Source organism: Hoplias malabaricus, chromosome 6 (genome assembly GCF_029633855.1).
Source record: "Hoplias malabaricus isolate fHopMal1 chromosome 6, fHopMal1.hap1, whole genome shotgun sequence".
Taxonomy (NCBI): Eukaryota; Metazoa; Chordata; class Actinopteri; order Characiformes; family Erythrinidae; genus Hoplias; species Hoplias malabaricus.
In genome coordinates, this window is record NC_089805.1 from 2295972 (window position 1) to 2315693 (window position 19722).

The 19722-nt window shown below is 42.2% G+C and overlaps 1 protein-coding gene across 1 annotated transcript; it reads right to left on the reverse strand.

Moving 5' to 3' along the window:
- Window positions 1-968: 968 nt before the first annotated feature.
- Window positions 969-19315, reverse strand: LOC136699393 (zinc finger protein 79-like). The gene is made up of 2 exons (XM_066674088.1): window positions 18986-19315; window positions 969-3419 (listed from the first exon to the last, which is right to left on the reverse strand). The coding sequence occupies exons 1-2, from the start codon at window positions 19313-19315 to the stop codon at window positions 2379-2381; spliced, it is 1371 nt and encodes a 456-aa protein (XP_066530185.1). The 3' UTR covers window positions 969-2378.
- Window positions 19316-19722: the final 407 nt, after the last annotated feature.

The following is a 19722-nucleotide window of genomic DNA, read 5'->3' on the forward strand; positions in this document are numbered from 1 at the left end:
GGCACTATGAAGGTTTCTCTCCTTTGTTTAGATGTGTCTGTACATATCTGAAGACGGCACGGTGGAGCAGCAGGTAGGTGTCGCAGTCACACAGCTCCAGGGACCTGGAGGTTGTGGATTCGATTCCCGCTCCGGGTGACTGTCTGTGAGGAGTGTGGTGTGTTCTCCCTGTGTCTGCGTGGGTTTCCTCCGAGTGACTGTCTGTGAGGAGTGTGGTGTGTTCTCCCTGTGTCTGCGTGGGTTTCCTCCAGGTGACTGTCTGTGAGGTGTTGGTGTGTTCTCCCATGGTCGAATAACACAGGTGGATTGGCGACTCAAAAATGTCCGTAGGTGTGAGTGTGTGAGTGAATGTGTGTGTGTGTGTTGCCCTGTGAAGGACTGGCGCCCCCTCCAGGATGTATTCCCACCTTGTGCCCAATGATTCCAGGTAGGCTCTGGACCTACCGCGACCCTGAACTGGATAAGGGTTACAGATAATGAATGAATGAATGAATGAATGAATGATCACTACTTATGCCTTTTTTTGTGAGAGACTCTCTCTCAATTGCTCTTTTTAACACAGATAATAGACTTTGTTGCAAATTGCTCCTCCAACTGTTTTTTTGTTGCCCCATTGCCCATTTTTTACACATGCTACTGCCACCAAGTTCTAAATTAGTTAATATTTTAAAATGTCTCACTTTTTATTAATAAGATATAGGTCAATTTGTTTTTGGCTGTAAGCCTGAGGACGATGTAAAAAGGCCATGAAGTAGGTGACTGTGCAAAGGAGTGTTTGTGCATTCCTATTTATCTCCTCACTCAACCGAGTGTGTGTTTACCTTGGGGCCATAGAACAGAGCCAGCCATCACTGTACGAACTGCTGAGTAACACCAGCCAAGCCATGTTTGACAGGTGGACTCCATTTTGAAAATCAAGCAAAGAACCGACATTCAACTCAAACATTGCATAATTTAATAGAAGGACTGATTTTCATCGTACATACATATAAAAAAAAGAATAAAAACAGGGAAAATACTCTTCCTAGGACCATTTACTGCGTATGGCACAGTACATTTTCCCCTAGAATACTGATAGTAATACTGAAACCTTGACTATTATCATCTGAGACCAGTACAGATCCTATTAGTTTCTGTATGGTTCCCAATATTAAAAACTTGACTTATTGGAAACCAATGCCAAACCAATATTTGTCTCGAATAACTACTGTAACCTTTACAATGGAATATATTCAACTGAAGCACTTCACTTAAACGTGTGTCTAATAGCAGATGATCTACTCAAAGACTAGTACCCCACAGCTAACGTGACATCACTGTGTGCGCTTGTGCTATCTCGACCTATCACTGTTATCCAATCTGATGTTGACCTGTCGACATAACCCACTGATAAACTCTAACAGGGCTACTACTTACTGTAAACAAACTACGTGGAGTTTAACATGTACAAAACGATGGAGCACAGACAAACACAGAGGAAATAAACAGCAGACATATTTGTTTTCAGTTTTCATAGCACATAAATATAAATCAACCGGGGCACTGGGGTAAGATGAGACCCTGCATTGGTAAAATGTGAATTTTGTGAGTTAGTTAAATAATAATAATATTAATAAACAGTAATAAATTACAGCAATGGTAATACTGATGAAACAAATTAATGCAAAATACGTACTTGCTAAGTGGAACCGAATGAAAAGTGCTGTGATAAGTGCATGACAACGAAATAGCTTCACACAGTCTCTCACACCATATCTGAAAAAGTCCTTATAAATGTATAGCCTCAGTCATTAGCATTGCTAATCACCACCGTAGGATGCTAATCCTTTTGTTCTCCTTTCTATAATTGTATTACAAATTATTTATATGTTTAATATAAATGCTTAGATCACTACATTTCAACGTAAGGAACCTAGATCAATCAATAAACCCCAGAAATGTAGTGATCCAGATGAGAGGTAATGACAGGGGATGGGAATTGCTACGCATTTCACCCTAAGGGTGCTTTCCCCATATTGCACCCTCCTACATGGATATAAAACCAGATTTCCAATTTCATTGGCACATGCAGTTTAGATTAACTCTTTCACCACTGTTTATCTCTGTGCATCCAATATGGCACATACCATGTTCTTAGTTTTCACACTAATAATGCATGTGTGCACAAACAGATAACGGGGCAAAATAAATAAATAAAAAAAGACATGCAAATACAATATTTCTCTGTATAGTGCAACTACTGAATATACAGCATGCAAATCCTAAATGAGAAAAGAAATACTGGCACAACAGCTAAAATTAGCCTACGAAAGATACATGCGAGGATGCACGCATGGTTTTCATTCTGCTTCTCAAATGGTTAACATCCCTCTAAAACTCTATGTTTTCTCAACGAAAACATAATGGAAACCACGTGAACAGCTATACTCCAGCTCCTGCTGCTCTTCCTCCAATACGGGGGGAGGATGAGTGTGCGGAGTGTTAACCACATCCACATCTGCTTCTTCTTCCTCTTCAATTTCTGGTTCTTCTTCTTCGTCTTCTTCTTCTTCTTCTCCTTCAAAGTAATCAGGTTCGATAACCATGGGGACAGGGTTATTGACCAGCCACTTCGGGCACTTGTGTATCTTCAGACTCTTCGAATAGCGGAAGTGTTTCCCACAGTCTTTGCAGTAATACGGGTTCTCGCCTGTGTGAGTGCGCTGGTGTGTTTGAAGATTACTAAGTTGATTAAAATGCCTTCCACACACTAAGCACTGATACGGCTTCTCTCCGGTGTGAATGAGCTGATGTTTTTTCAGGTGACTGCCGTCGGTAAACGTCTTGCCACACTCAGCGCACACGTACGGCCTTTCCCCCGTGTGGAGGCGCTGGTGTACTTGGAGATTAGTCTGTTGATTAAAACCCTTCCCACATTCGGGGCAGATGTGTGGTTTCTCTCCAGTGTGAGTGCGCTGGTGGAGCTGGAGGTTACTGTATCTGGTGAAACTCATTCCACAGCATGAGCAAAAATAGGACCTCTCCCCTGTATGAATGGCCTGGTGCGTTTTAAGCGCAGTGCTGTCTTTAAAATTCTTCCCACATTCCAAGCAATCGAAGGGCCTCTCCCCCGTATGAGAGCGCTGATGTTTCGTCAGAGTTCCTTTGTCTATAAAACTCTTTTCACACTCTGTGCACTGATACGGTTTCTCCCCTGTGTGAATGCGCAGGTGTGTTTGGAGGTTGCTGTGTCTGTTAAAAATCCTTCCACAGTCCGGGCACTTAAATGACTTCTCCACAGCGTGAGTGCGCTGGTGAGATTTGAGATGATTCTCTTGTTTAAAAGTCTTCCCGCACTCGGAGCAACAGTACGGCTTCTCTAAATTCTCTTGTTTAACATCTTCTGATTTCAGCAGTCGGTTTTCTTCTGGTGGCATCTCCTGACGGATGAGAAAAAGAAACAGTTCAAATGAAAAATACTAAACTGTCAGGTATGACCAAACCTTAAATATGCTAGACATTTTTGTTTTCTTGTGTCCTCTGTCGTTAGTCAACGTTAAGCATTAAACATTAGCTACAAAAGCTTTTTAACATTTCAAAAATATTTTATGTATCTTTTAGGTGCATTTATGGTCCGTGTAACGTTTATCAATTCAATTTCTGATCGTTTAAAGAGTTTATTGTCATTGTCACTGTAAGGAACAGGTTCCGTTCATTCATTCATTATCTGTAACCCTTATCCAGTTCAGGGTCACGGTGGGTCCAGAGCCTACCTGGAATCATTGGGCGCAAGGCGGGAATACACCCTGGAAGGGGGCGCCAGTCCTTCACAGGACAACACACACACTCACACATTCACTCACACCTACGGACACTTTTGAGTCACCAATCCACCTACTAACTGTGGGAGGAAACCAGAGCACCCGGAGGAAACCCACGTAACACAGAGAGAACACACCACACTCCTCACAGACAGTCACCCGGAGGAAACCCACGCAGACACAGAGAGAACACACCACACTCCTCACAGACAGTCACCCGGAGGAAACCCACGCAGACACAGGGAGAACACACCACACTCCTCACAGACAGTCACCCGGAGGAAACCCACGCAGACACAGAGAGAACACACCACACTCCTCACAGACAGTCACCCGGAGGAAACCCACGCAGACACAGAGAGAACACACCACACACCTCACAGACAGTCACCCGGAGCGGGAATCGAACCCACAACCTCCAGGTCCCTGGAGCTGTGTGATTGCGACACTACCTGCTGCGCCACCGTGCCGCCCTGGAACATGTTCTGTGTACAATGAAATTCTTTCTTTGCTCCTCACCAAGAATGTCAAATGGAAGAGAAAATACAACGAATAACTAGATAACTAATAAAGTGCACAGTTCACTGAGATTATATACATAGGTGAACGGTAAAGTGAACGAGTGCTACAATCACAAACAGCAATAAGTAGAAACAATCGTTTGTGTGACAGTAAATGACAGTGAAGTGCAGAGTTATTTCTGAGGTAGGTTCAGGAGTCTGATGGCAGTGGGGAAGAAAGAGTTCTTTAACCTAGTGGTCTTGCGTTTGACACTTCTGTACCTCCGGCCTGAGGGCAGAAGTGTGAACAGTCCATGCTGGGGGTGGATGGGTCTTTAAGTATGGAGGCAGCTCTCCTGCGGACTCTCTGGTGGTAGATGCTTTGCAGAGAGGGTAGTGGAGTCCTGGTGATCTTCTCAGCAGTGTTCACCACTCTCTGCAAGCGTTTTTGGTCCGTCACAGTCGTGCTGCAGTACCACGCGGTGATACGCTGGTCAGGAGGCTCTCGATGACACAGCTATAAACATTTCTGAGGATTCTGGGTGACATCCCAAATTTTCTCAGCCTCCTCAGGAATTACAACCGCTGCTGAGCCTTTTTGACCAGCTGCATGGTGTTCAATGTCCATGCGAAGTCCTCACTGATGTGGACGCCCAGGTATTTAAAGCTGCTCACCCTCTCTACTTCAAGCTCCCGAATGAACAGTGGCTGACGAGGTCTTTTCTTTTTCCTCGTATATATGGGAAATATAGGAAACTGGGTTTAAAACTTCATTGTTTCAATTGGTTTAAATGTGTTATAGAAAGAAAAGAAATGGGATATTTTTTTAGTTTTTCACTTTTACTCCATTTTCTCATTTTCCCCTTTAGTGGGTCTTGTAATGAAAGTGATCAGACCACCATCACATCAGAGGAGACATGCTTTCTGAACCTAACCCATAGACTTTCCACTAAACAGCGGGTAACGTCTTCATAGTTGTTAAGGGCCGACGTTATACAGAGATACACGGAGCAGCATTGACTCGCCGTACGGTCAAACCATTAAAAATAAGTGTTATAACCTTTAAATAAGAGAGCGAACCCCATAACCCGAATGAACTTCAGTGTTCCAGAGTAAAATACGTAAAATCTAATTGTTTATATGTATTGTGTAAGTGCTGACATTGCTGTAGTGTGTCTGAGTACAAAGACATTATTCACTGTTTGGTGAGCAGTCTGTGGTAATAATAATAATAATAATAATAAATATCAGCCCAGTAAACAAGGAAGGTCCCCGGACGTTCAAAATAGGTCTAAAAGTAGTCTGTCCGTCAAAGACATATTTTAAACGTCAATGGACGTCCAAATTCCATCTTAATAAGTTAGTTAAGTGGTGACCAATCGATAACGTCAGTGGACGTCCAAAATGCGTTTTATACATCCATCCATCCATCCATTATCTGTAACCGCTTATCCAATTTAGGGTCGCGGGGGGTCCAGAGCCTACCTGGAATCATTGGGCGCAAGGCGGGAATACACCCTGGAGGGGACGCCAGTCCTTCACAGGGCAACACAGACACACACACATTCACTCACACACTCACACCTATGGACACTTTCGAGTCACCAATCCACCTGCAACGTGTGTTTTTGGACTGTGGGAGGAAACCGGAGCACCCGGAGGAAACCCACGCGGACACGGGGAGAACACACCAACTCCTCACAGACAGTCACCCGGAGCGGGAATCGAACCCACAACCTCCAGGCCCCTGGAGCTGTGTGACTGCGACACTACCTGCTGCACCACCGTGCCGCCCGCGTTTTATACAAGTAATTTATTTCGGGACCAATTAATAACGTCAATGGACGTCCAAAATACGTCTAATAGTCGTCTTTTCAATGTCTGTGTTTGGACGTCTTTTCAACTTTCATTTTCAACCTTAAGAGAACGTTGATTAGACGGCAGTCATTACGTTATTTCAACGTTGAATCAACGGCTAAATGTTTACTGGGAGGAAACGGAACTGATAAACGTTACACAGACCATTTACCCCATTACATCTGTGTTTTTAAATTATCCCAAAATTTAGTGTTATTATAAAAACAGATTTCTTATATTTCCTTTTTTGCACTGTTGCTGTGGAAAGTTATCTTAGCAGAGGCTAGTGGCTTTAGTGCTAATGCTAACAGCTTTGTTTACAAAATCAACACAATGTAGGTCATGTATTCATTAAACTGTTCATTTAAGTCCAGATATAAATATTTTCTGAACATTCAGACGATGTTAAAAGATTTTACGTCATACACTCCACTGCGTCCTTGCCTGAATGCTGAAAGAAATAAGGACAATGTCATATCACAGTGTGCAAATCAGTTAGCTCTCTGTGTCATGTTCACAGGATTTTGGCTCTCAATTTATGAGCAGCCAAGTGGACCCCCTCCCTCCAGCCGCCCACAGTGCCTCCTCTAGCACTCTTTCTCCAAATAACCCTCATGGTCACAAAATAATAAACAATATTACACTATATAACCAACAGAATTTGGACCCAGCTCAAAATAAAGGGCATTAATATGTAGATCACCAGGTACGACATGAAACATCTCTGAGAGGATCTGATAGCATTCAGCCACAAGAGCATTATTAGGGTTGGATTAGTTCTGGATCACAAACGCGACACCCCAACAAACTCAACTTTAATATGTAGCATGTGGTGTTTCATTACTCCAGAGAATGCAGTTTCACTGCTCCACAGCCCAGCACTAGGAGGCAAAATATTTCACTATCAAAGGCTTGGCACTGAGCACGGTAAACTTAAACTCATCTGCAGCTGCTCCAGAGCGTCACATTTCATTCCATATAACTTTTTTTCTAGAGAATACAAGCTGTGCATGCACAAATGGACACCTAACACATAGACAGAAAAACTTTGTCACAATTTAATGTGGGCCTCAAATATAAATCCAAAAGCATTAAAGCTTTTCATTTTTCTTTTTAAAAAAGGAACAAAATGACCACCTTTTCACAGCCGCCTTAAACCGCATGTGTTTACAAAGGCATCAGCATCAGCTCCGCTAGCCCACAGTTAGCCTAATATTCATTAATCATTTGGAAGGACACTGCTAATCAATCATGGCTTTACATTTTTTTTAAATAATAAAAAAATTTTGCATTGAAACTAGTAACAATTACATATCAGTGAGTTTTAATGTCAAATGTTGCCTTATTTCTTTAAAAAGTAATACTCATTATTTTTATTTACAGTCGCCCTTTTTTCTTTGAAAAAAAAAAGTTCCAAATTTACAACAGTAATGAAGACACAAGGTTTATTTTTCCTTCTCCCCAAACCCATTTGTTTAGGTGTTTTTTAATGTGTTAATTTTTACATTTTTATTTGTTTGTTTATTTATTTGTATTGTGTCGGGTAGTGGGGTGGGAGAACACTGGGATGGGTGTGTTTGAGATTTTTTGGGGATCAGTGATAAGCAAAATATATTTATGTAGTTTGTTTCTGCTTGGTAAACCCTTTCTCTATTTTTTGCTTATCTCATAAACCATATTATTAAAATTTTTTAAAAATGTATTCATATGGCAGCAGGTAGTGTTGCAGTCACACAGCTCCAGGGACCTGGAGGTTGTGGGTTCGATTCCCGCTCCAGTTGACTGTCTGTGAGGAGTGTGGTGTGTTCTCCCTGTGTCTGCGTGGGTTTCCTCCGGGTGACTGTCTGTGAGGAGTGTGGTGTGTTCTCCCTGTGTCTGCGTGGGTTTCCTCCGGGTGACTGTCTGTGAAGAGTTTGGTGTGTTCTCCCTGTGTCTGCATGGGTTTCCTCTAACAGTCCAAAAACACACGTTTGAAGGTGGATTGGTGACTCAAAAGTGTCCGTAGCTGTGAGTGTGTGAGTGTGTGTGTTGCCCTGTGAAGGACTGGCGCCCCCTCCAGGGTGTATTCCCGCCTTGCGCCCAATGATTCCAGGTAGGCTCTGGACCCACCGCGACCCTGAACTGCATAAGCGCTTACAGATAATGGATGGATGTATTCATATGTCTACTTAGCACAAGAAACCTGTGATGATGTCACCAACTAAAATTAGTTGCCAGATAATTTGGTCACCAATTTTACTCAACTAAGTCAATTAATCACTACACCCCTAAAATAGATAACTGAAAATATAAAAATATGGGATATATGCATGAGAAGAGAAAGGAAAGATACTGGGCTTACATTTCCCAGTTACTGATGTTTCCTGATACAGATACTGATAGTGAACAATTAGTCCTGTATCACAAAAGGTCTTTTCATCCCAAAGGTATTGAATAGTACTCCATCGCTACAGTAAATGCAGTTCCAGGACTGCCTGGAGAGCTTTATACCCCTCTAGCCTAAGCTTGTCATTGAGCATAGTGACCTTGAGCTCAAGTGCAGCTGTGATAAAGCATCAAATTTCATTTTCTATGTCGATTAAACAAGCTGTGCATGCACAGTTAAATGTCTGTATCCAAAAAGAGTGCACCATTAAGTAGCTGAATTCACTGAGAGATTTCTACTATTGGAGATACAGAGTACAACTGTTCCTTCTCATGTAAGCATTTAGTCATTTGTCTCCTCTGCTGTTTTTAAGATGGTGTGTTGGTCATTTAACTTCTATTTAATTATTAAAAGAGTATTGAGCTATGCAGTGCACGGCCAAAAATGTAAATATGTACATGTAATATTTAATAACACCTTTTTTTTGCTGTGGTAACAGCAACTTCAATCCTTTCCTAAGGCTTTGGACAACGTTAGAACCTTTCTGTAAGGATTTAATGGCATTCAGCCAAAGTGCACACAGATGTTTAGCTGAGCATTTCCCACTTATATAACCTCCAAAGAAAAGCATGAAATGAAATGGGACGCTCTCGAGCAGCTGCACATGAGCTTAAAGTCACCAGGTCCAATGCAAAGCATCTGCTAGAAGGATATAAAGCCCCACTGCACAGTTCTCTGGAGAGATAAAGCACAGTTCAGTCGCTTTGAGATAAACTGACATATCGTTTGTGATTTAAAGAAGCTGTAAAGCAGAATCTGTAAAACTGACACCAAGCGTTTAAAATTGGAACTATAATACAGTTTCAAAACAGTGGAGACAGCTGTCTGCCTTCACCTTAAGAGCTGAAGCAAGCGCTATAGCTTTTGAAACAACTGTTTTTCCACTTTATCTTTTTAAAATCACACAAACCAATTGTATTATTCAACCAATTATTCACAGTTTTCATATTCAAGCATTTAGTTCCACTTTAAATGGGTCAGTATATTTGCTCTGTTCTCCAGCTACTTATTGAATACTCATTTCCACCTTAAACAGCTAGCGTAATTACCCCAACTTCCGGCCACTTTAATTACAATATTGGAAATCTTAGCTAACTGTAAATAAATAGAAGTACTTTACTCACTCAAAGCAACATTTTTCAGGAGTCAAATATGTGTAGATTAATGTCCAAGTCTTGCTTGACTTCGACAGTATATATGTTTTTATATAAAGACGTTTTTGTTTAAGTGGGTGCCAATACTGCTAATATTATTAGCGCCCCCTAACTTCGGCCACCTCCCCTGCTTGTGACAGTCAAACGAGACCGTTTCTACCACATTCAGTGGTTCACAATGAGATCATGTTTGTCCTGTGTTGGTATCCGTACTCTACATGTAAGGATTACAATGGCGGTAGATTTTCCCCTCAGAGAAAAAGAGGAAGCTAACCGCTAAGCTAACTTTTACACTGAGGGAAATATCTGTCGCGAAATGGAAATGTGTTGTGTTCTACATGCAGTTTTGCACACAAAGAATTACAACACTGTTAGAGATACTTAAATATTGTTTAGATGTGTCATTTCTTGCAAGACTGATGTTTAAATGTCCTACTAAGGCTTGAACTTACGTTTTATTGTTTTACCCAATGCGATTGGCGAAGAGAGAGGGCGGAATAGCACCATATACGGCAGTGGCCGGAATTAGGGGACGGTCGGAAATAGGAGGAATACTGAAGCTAAAGCTAATGCTAAGTTTATAAACAAAACTCGTTTTGAAACACTTCTTATTTCCCATTTTATCCATTTAAAACACACAACCAAGTGTACATCATGTCACTAAAACATCTGCCTACTAGAGAAATGCTTATATTTGCTGTGTTGATTTAACCGTTCCACCTTAAATAGGTGATAATGCGAGGCTTTTCAAACACAATTCTTATACCTTAATTTGTTGAAAACACACACACACACACACAAAATGGAGAAACACACACAAATCTGCATCAATTTCTTTAAAACAAACAAACAAACAAAAGTATTTACACTTCAATCATGTTATTAACCTTCTTCGTATAAAAGACAAAAAACCGTCGTGACCCCTTACAAACGTCACTATGCCTCCCTTTTTTTTTATATAAAACACACAACCTATAGTGTTTGCTCCTTTTAATCTTTGTATAGGTGTCTGTACTTATTTATTTATTTTTCAGAAATTATTTGCTGTTACTTGTTCAGGAGAAAATTAGCCAGCTCTGGCTCTGTTCTGTAGTGTTGCTGCTTCTAAACTGCCTCCGTCTCTGGTCATGGAGATTTTTACAAGAGCAATGGGCCTTTTTGGGTCTGGTAAAATATAACATTAACTATATCCACTTGGTCATTTCATGGCTGCGAGACACTGTGGCGGGATCTATGAGCTCCGCTCCAGACTGGGCACTTCTCAAGGAGAATATACTGCTTTTGAGTTTGGTGTGTTCTCTCTGTGTCTGCGTGGGTTTCCTCCAGGTGACTGTCTGTGAGGAGTGTGGTGTGTTCTCCCTGTGTCTGCGTGGGTTTCCTCCGGGTGCTCTGGTTTCCTTCCACAGTCCAAAAACACACGTTGGTAGGTGGATTGGCGACTCAAAAGTGTCCGTAGGTGTGAGTGAATGTGTGTGTGAGTGTTGCCCTGTGAAGGACTGGCGCCCCCTCCAGGGTGTATTCCCACCTTGCGCCCAATGATTCCAGGTAGTCTCTTGACCCACCGCAACCCTGAACTGGATAAGCGCTTACTGATAATGAATGAAATATATGAGTTTCAGAATAAAATATTTGAGTGGATCAGACACAGTATGGCTGTTAAGAGTTTTTAAAGCTCTCAGTGTCACTGCTGGACTGAGAATAGTCATTCATTTATTGTCTGTAACTGATTATCCAGGTCGCAGTGGGTCCGGAGCCCACCCAGAATCACTGGGCGCAAGGTGGGATCATACGTCCTGTGTCCACTGGTAAAGGGTTAGAAGGCCACCAACACAAACAGGGTAGCAACAGATGAGCTACTGTCTCTGATTTTACATCTACAAGGTGGACCAACAAGGTAGGAGTGTCTAACAGAGTGGACATGGTGCTTAAGAACTCGAGTAGCACTGCTGTATCTGATCCACCTATAACAGTGCAAACCACACTGATACACCACCACCACATCAGTGTACAGCGGTGAGAATGATCCACCGCTTAAATAGTACCTGATCTGCAGTGGTCCTGTGGGATCCTGACCACAGAAGAGCAGGGTGAAATGGGGATAGAAAGTATGCACTACAGTCAGTCAGAATGATTATTCCAGTAAATGTTATATACAAAGCAAAACACGGACATGTAACATGAACATGTTCCTCACAGACAACAAAGGACAATAGCTCACTCAGCTGTTAGATATTTTATGTTTCAGTGGTGGCTTATTTGGTATTCCAGTTTTCAATTCTTTAAGGATGAATTAAAAACTCTGCAGTATGAAACAGCTCTCTATACTCAGAACAATGCCGTGCCTGTTTCTCTCTCTCAGCATTCACGACGGATTAATCCAGAAGTCAACCCTGTCCCAAATGGCACATTTACTTGTGCCCACAAGGGCCACAGGTCTGTTCAGATGTCCGTTCCAATTCTCACTTTGGCAGTCAGGCACTCACTAGTTCCCTCTATGCACCCTTACTTTGGCTTTTGTTGAATACCACAAAAACCCAAATTCAGAAGCGCCCTCACACAAAATTCCTTAAGATACAGACAATAACCCGTCAGAATGAATGGTTTAGTTTACAGCCCGGACCCACACGGCAGAAAGAAATGAATATATTCAGACGTGACTAAGAAAGCATTTGCTTATTAAATAAATTTGACCTAGACCTGGATTATGCTTGTAATCAAATTCATAAAACAATACCATCACAAAGCTGTGTGGGGCACTTGCAGTCTGCATAACAAATTAATCCGTCTCAAATGAACACACTTGAACCAAGCTCCCCGAAGGCCTCTCATCCTGTGCATCATCTCTATTGATGCTTTTCCTCTGCATGGTACCTGCTGTACTCACGTTTTGGTCAAAGGCACCAGGTTGGTTTTTCACTAGCACAGCTCCCTAGGAAAATGCAGCTAGTGACATTACAAAACACTGTCTCTAATGGGATCCGCAGGCTTTTGAAACCACAACAATGGCGGAGGTAACACTGTTTACTCATCGTGTATTTCATGCTCAGCAGCTTAGACAGATCAGTATATCTTTTGCATTCCTTGTTGCACCATCCAGCACCAATCCAAGGAACGTTTCAACCTCTCCTAAAAGCCACATCCTACATTTTAAACGCTCCTATTATGAGTTGGATAAAAACAAATGTGATCTCTACTGTAAGGTGGTGGAGATTTTACAAATGCCTTGCGTGCTTATTGTCAACATTTCATCATGACTGACAAGTCTCTCTGGACAGTCAACAGTCAGGTCATATTTAATTCTTACTTGGCTTGCTTTGAACCACAAGTGAGCAAGTACTAAAACAGTAACCAGTTCCAGGTACTGGTTTTGCCTAATGGAAAAGTAAGTAGAGTTGAGCAGAGTAGGTACCATCCAGTGGAAAAAAAAAGCACAATACAGGGGGTCCTCGACTTACGACGTTGATCCGTTCCTACGTCGCATCGTAAACCAATTTTCGGTGTAAGTCGGAACATACGTACATACTGTACGTAAATAACATACTGTAAGCACGTATCCTATCCTCACACCTATCCTCCTCGGTCCCGAGCCGCGTAACCGCGTATTCTTCCGCCGCGCCGCGCACACCAAACACGAAGTTCACGTTACGACGTTTACGCAAAACCACTTAAGTCGAAACAAGGCTTCATACAGTAAATGGGAGATGTGTCGTAACCACGAAACATCGTAACTCTGGACTGACGTAACCCGAGGACCTCCTGTACTTAACTTTTTATAGTGTACAGATTTCTTACAAGAACTAGAGGCAATCATCTCTGCAATGAAAAGTGATTTCACACAGGAATCAGACACATGAATTCTGAAATGCTCAGCCCTACAATTGGTTACCAGTTCATATGAGCAGTCCACTGATTGGCCAGTTTAGAAAGTAACACAAAGCAACAGAAAATAGTGTTAAATCTAACAAGCTTTATACCAGTCCAGGACATGTTTACGTGCTTTACAAGTTTTAAGCACTTTCATCTAAATTCAACACACTAAATATTGTTTTATAATGGGGATTTCATAGCATACATTCATGTGAACATTAGTGAGTTCAGGGTGAGTTCATTAGATTGGAGTAGCAAACGCCACTCAAGTGTGTCCCAAAGGTATTGAATGGTGATCCACCATTCCAGAGAATATAGTTTCACAGCCTCACAGCCGAATGCTGTAGGGGCTTTATACCCTTCTCGCAAATGCTTGCCATTGAGCATAGTGCATGAGTATCTGCTCCAGTGTCCCATTTCATTTCATGGTGTGAGGATTACATAAGGTGTGTGTGTGTGTGTGCCTTAAAGTTGGTGAATTCTCTGATAATGAGCGTCTTTTAACATTTGTACATACCGTGTCCTAAACATACAATAGTAACAATGTTATTAGTATAAACAAAAATATCATTTTGTGATGCTTCACTGAGCTGTAATAGGGAGACCAGAGCCTCTGTTATTCCTACTCTGGGCTCAGTACTGCAGAACATGCTGTATGTACCTGGTGCAGGAGAATAGGGAATGCCCGCTCCCCCCATTGATTACAGTACAGTGCTGTAAAAATTAATTACAATAGGGGGAGCCCAAAAAGTGGACATGCACAGGATGGGTTCCACCTGAGGAGCAAATTTCCAAACTACAAAAAGCTGCCATGACAAACTACAAAAAATTGTAAGTGACACAGTAATACAAAAATTAAAAAAGGGACGAAACAAACACATTGTTCGGGACAGAGGCAAAATGTAAGACCCAGGGATGAAAGAATTTTTGTCTGAAAGTTTATAATGAAACCAAACACAACAACAAAGGAACTGGTGAAGGAGTAGGAGGCATCAGATAACATGGTGATTGCATTAAGAGAGTGCTACACTGCCATAGTTTGAAAGGCTGTCTTTTCAGAAGGCCTGTGTGGCCATGAGGATCAGTGCTACGTATGGAGGAAATAGAGTGGAGTAGGTAGCTTCATGTTGTGGGACTGTTTTGCTGGGAAATGGAAAGTGAACTTCGCGGCACCATGAAAGAGAAGAATTATTTACTGAACTAATACCTCAAGGCATAAGCCAGAAAGCTGAATGTTGGTCGCAAAAGGGGTTTTCTAGCAAGACAAAGACCCTAAACATTCCTCCAAATCTGCTTAAGCACAAGCTAAAGGTATTATAATGGCCATCGCCAAGTCCTGTTCTATAGAGAACTTGACTGAAGTACACCCATTGTGCAGATTACTTTAGTGTTCAAGTCATATTAAAGTAGCTTAAAAGTCAAAACCACCAAATGCTAAGAAATTATAAGCAAACACATTACAATAAAGTACAAAGTACATACACTAATTTCACCACAGAAAGCCATGCAATGAAACTGGGCATTCTGAACCATCTGCACAAGCCTAGGGTCACCCAGCTCAATGCCAAGCATCTGCTAGGAGGGTATAACCCCCACCCACAGGCATTGAGCTGTGAAGCAGTGCAGTTGTGTTCCCTAATCCCTCTCCAGCATTCAAAACAGCCTGATCCAAGTATATCTACAACTGGCTATAATTTAACACAAGAGGCCCACTGATTGGCCAGTTGACTTTTTTCACATCACCATAGCAGCCACACAAAGCAGCATTAAAAAAACGTCTCACGCATGCATTTAAATGACCTCAATTCAGTACATCAAACTTCATTATATAACACCTCAGGTATTTTTCACTCCTCTAGGCAAGGTCTTGTGCATGGTGAACTACACGCTCATGTGCAGCTGCTCCAAATGATCCCACTTCATTGCATTGTTATCTATGGAAAATATACAGTTACATAGAATATAGAGTTGTGTGTGAACAACTGGATTTATTTTGTTTTGAGGATTTAAAGACAATGAGCCATGAGGATAAGGTCATTCGTGAGGTCAGGTACTGATGGATAATTAGTTCTGAATCACCAACACCACTCCAGCTCATCCCAGTGGAACTGAATGGATGTCCATTACTCCAGTGAATGCAGTTCCACTGCTCCACAGTTCGATGCTGGAGGGATTTATACCCCTCTAGCAGATCCTTGGCACTGAGCATTATGACCTTAAGCTTATGTACAGCCAGAGAGGATATGCTGCAGCTGCTCCAGAGAATCGCCATTTCATTTCATGCGTTTCTAGGGAGATTATAAAAGCTGAGCATGCTCTGTGTTATATATGTAGTTTTTTTTAATAGTTTATAGTTATTTATGAAACCCTTTTAAAGTGTAAACGTCAAGAATGCGTAGAAACAGATGTGTTACATATGAAGACTGGCTTCCCTGCTGTCCCATCTTCAGCTGGATTCCAAAAAACTCATAACACACAGTGTAATGCACTATGTAGTAACTCTTCTCAAATACTTTTAATGGTAGAAAATATAGCGGTGGTTCTCAGATTGTGGTACACAAAGAATTTGAGGTGGTACTCCACATGACATCTGAAAACTGACTACGTTCACAGAAAAATAAATAAATCACATCACTAACAAATACAGCCATCCCAGTTTAAAGATTCTAAGAAACATCTTACAGTGCTTGTGGATTGCAAAAGCTACCACTTGCCTAAGAGATGACCAAGACCAAGTACTGCAACAAAAGGCATGCTGAGCTAGATCTGGGTTTAAAGCTCACTGTTCTATACCCTTTCAATCCATGGGGAGGCCCAGCCCTTTCACTAAAACGGTAAGCTGTGAATGAATATGTGGGACTGCTGTGTACAAGTTGTGTGTGTGTTATCCTCTATAGAAATATATAAAATTAAAAGGCACATTTGAAGCAGTTGCACATAAGCCTAAGGCTGTTATGCTCAATGCCAAGGATTTGCTAGATGGCTATTACCCCCCGGCACTGGAGTGCAGCGATGACAATATCTTGTGTAATCTTTCTCCAGTCTTCACAGCAGTCTAACCACGGAAAACAAGTTTCTCCTCATTACTGTTGAAGAACCACAGTGAGAGTGAATGTCACTAATAGTAATGCTGAGCCTGATGAATGTGCTGTGTATATCCCTCCAGAATTCCACCACGCTCTGTTCCCTGTACTACAATGAGCTAGAAGTTTGAAACAGTTCATTGATTGGCCTATTGAGTTTATCATATTGCTGCAGCAACCACACAACTTCATCAATGACAAAAAAAACTAAACAAAATTAAAATAGAAATGAAACAAATCTTCATTCATTCATTCATTTTCTGTAACCCTTATCCAGTTCAGGGTCACGGTGGGTCCAGAGCCTACCTGGAATCATTGGGCGCAAGGCAGGAATACACCCTGGAGGGGGCGCCAGTCCTTCACAGGGCAACACAGACACACACACACACACATTCACTCATACCTACGAACACTTTTGAGTTGCCAATCCACCTACCAACGTGTGTTTTTGGACTGTGGGAGGAAACTGGAGCACCCGGAGGAAACCCATGCAGACACAGGGAGAACACACCAACTCCTCACAGACAGTCACCCGGAGGAAACCCACGCAGACACAGGGAGAACACACCACACTCCTCACAGACAGTCACCCGGAGGAAACCCACGCAGACACAGGGAGAACACACCACACTCCTCACAGACAGTCACCCGGAGGAAACCCACGCAGACACAGGGAGAACACACCACACTCCTCACAGACAGTCACCCGGAGGAAACCCACACAGACACAGGGAGAACACAAAAAAAATCTTTCACAATAAAAATAAATAAATAAAATAAATATCTGTAATATTTTTGTTTCTTTCTTTGTATCCCTCTAACTGACATTAGGCATTGAGGATGGTGGGTGTCATGGCTGTCCTATTTTATTTCATGCTAATCTATGGAAATGATACAAGCTGTGTGCATTTTGGTGAGGATTTGATGACATTCAGCCATATTGTAGAATACAGAGTTCCTCAGTCCTGTGATGAAGAGCTTTAGGCACCTCCTAGCAGATCCTTGACACTGAACATGGTGACCTTAAGCTCACGAGCAGCCAGAGAGGATATACCACAGCTGCTCCAGAGCGTCCCATTTCATTTCATGCTTTTCTACGGAGATTAGACAAGCTGTGCGCGCACAATTGAACACCTGTGTCCACAATGCGTTTAGCAGAGTTCACCAAATATGAGGGGCATCTACAAAATATTTAGACTGCCTACAACTTATACCTTATGTACAAAAGCATGTAGACAGCAGGGCTTAATGATGTGGGGCATATATCTAAATGCAATGTATTCTGATAAAAAATATCCAGCTTCAATTCTCCGAACCCTGAATGTAGAGCGCGTATAACACACACGCAGCTTGTATAATCTCTAAAGAAAAGCATGAAATGAGTGAGGCTCAGCGGCAGCTGCACATGAGCCTAAGGTCACCAAGCTCAATGCCAAGCTGGAAGGGTATAAACCCCTCAGGCATTGGACCGTGGCGAAGTGGAACTGTGTTCTCTAATCCCTCTCCAGCATTCACGACAGCCTGATCCAAGAATGTCTGCTTTTCCTGCTTGCTTTTTCACAGTTAAAAACCAAGCACCGGCATCAGTAACGCTGAGAGGGTAAAAACAGAAGAGTTTTATATGAATTTAAAACAGTTGTATGCACATACACGTGCAAATGAAAACAAAAAAGTGTCCCACATTGAATTCCCTCTGCCTCAATACAGTACACACAACACCACAATGGCTGAGGGCTTCATGCATCTACGGCAGAGGCTTGGCATTAAACATTGTGAGCTTAACCTCATGGGCAGCTGCTCCAGAGCGTCATATTTCAGCTCATGCTTCTCTATGGAGATTATAGAGGCTGGGGGAACACAACTGAACGTTTGTGTCCATAAAGGGTGCGCCTTAAAGCAGCAGAATTCACACTGACCTCTCTAACGCTCTCGTGGGTAATTGCCATCAAATCCTCACAGACAAATTAACATCTAATGCCTAACGGTCCAGAGCTCCTAAACAAGCCCGGACACATGACACACAGGGCGAACTAACGTTATAACACAGCATTAAACATATTATTAAATAAGAGCTTTAATGTAACTGACGTATCGTGAAGATACTGAATAAAAAGGGCATCTGCCAAAAACAAAACAAACCAGGATAAAGCGTAAACAGCCCATTCAGGGACAATAAAGGACAGTAGCTTTCAGCGGCGCCGGTTTATTTGAGATTTTGGTTTTTCAAAACGACAATACTTCTCACTGAATAATCATTGTAAACAATGTGAAGAAGCGGTGAACAGTTCTCGATACTCACTGCAGCGCAGCTCCCGTTACCCTCTTCAGTACTATTCATAACAGACTGATCCAAGAAAATCTGCTTCTCCACTTTATTGTTGTTGGAGAGATACAGCCACCGAACCAGCGCCACCACCGGCAATGTCGAGTCTGACGGACCCGGGGTTTTATATCCCAACAGAATTCCGTTAAGCTCCACCCCCTCCCCCCGCGCGCTAAGATTGGCTGTTACCCTATATAAGCGGTTCGCTGGTTGGCCCGTTAAGTTGTTCACATCACCGTAGCAACCACCGAGTGTGGTGACCTTGCCCCACCGCTTGGGCAGCTGCTTCAGGGGGTCCCATTTCATTTCAGGCTTTTCTAGGGAGGTTAGAAAGGCAGTTTGCGCACAACTGAACACCTGTGATCACACTGAGGCCCCCTAGAGTACTTGAATTCTGTATTTATACCGGTTGCTAAAAATGGTGGCTGTTTTAGACGTATAAAACACAGATAGTTGTTTTAACTTTCACAAAGATTAATTATGACCAGGGGTGTAATACAAAGTGACATTCCTCTATTTGGCCAGATACCTTAAGCTCAATATGTACCCTGTCCAATAGGAAGAGGGATGATGAATAATCCTATTGGACAGTCCTCAGCTTTGGGGCTAATGTAGCTAGCTAACTGAGAAGTCCTACTTTGAAGTATAAACACCAGGTTTAACTACACAACTAAAATGGGTACAATAAACAATACAAAGACAACACACTCAAT

Excerpts from the sequence above, each read along its gene's own strand:
- LOC136699393 (XM_066674088.1), bottom strand. The coding sequence starts at position 19,315 with ATGAAATGGGACCCCCTGAAGCAGCTGCCCAAGCGGTGGGGCAAGGTC. Across the intron at positions 3,420-18,985 it reads GTAACGGGAGCTGCGCTGCA|GAGATGCCACCAGAAGAAAA; the intron begins GTGAGTATCGAG and ends CTCATCCGTCAG.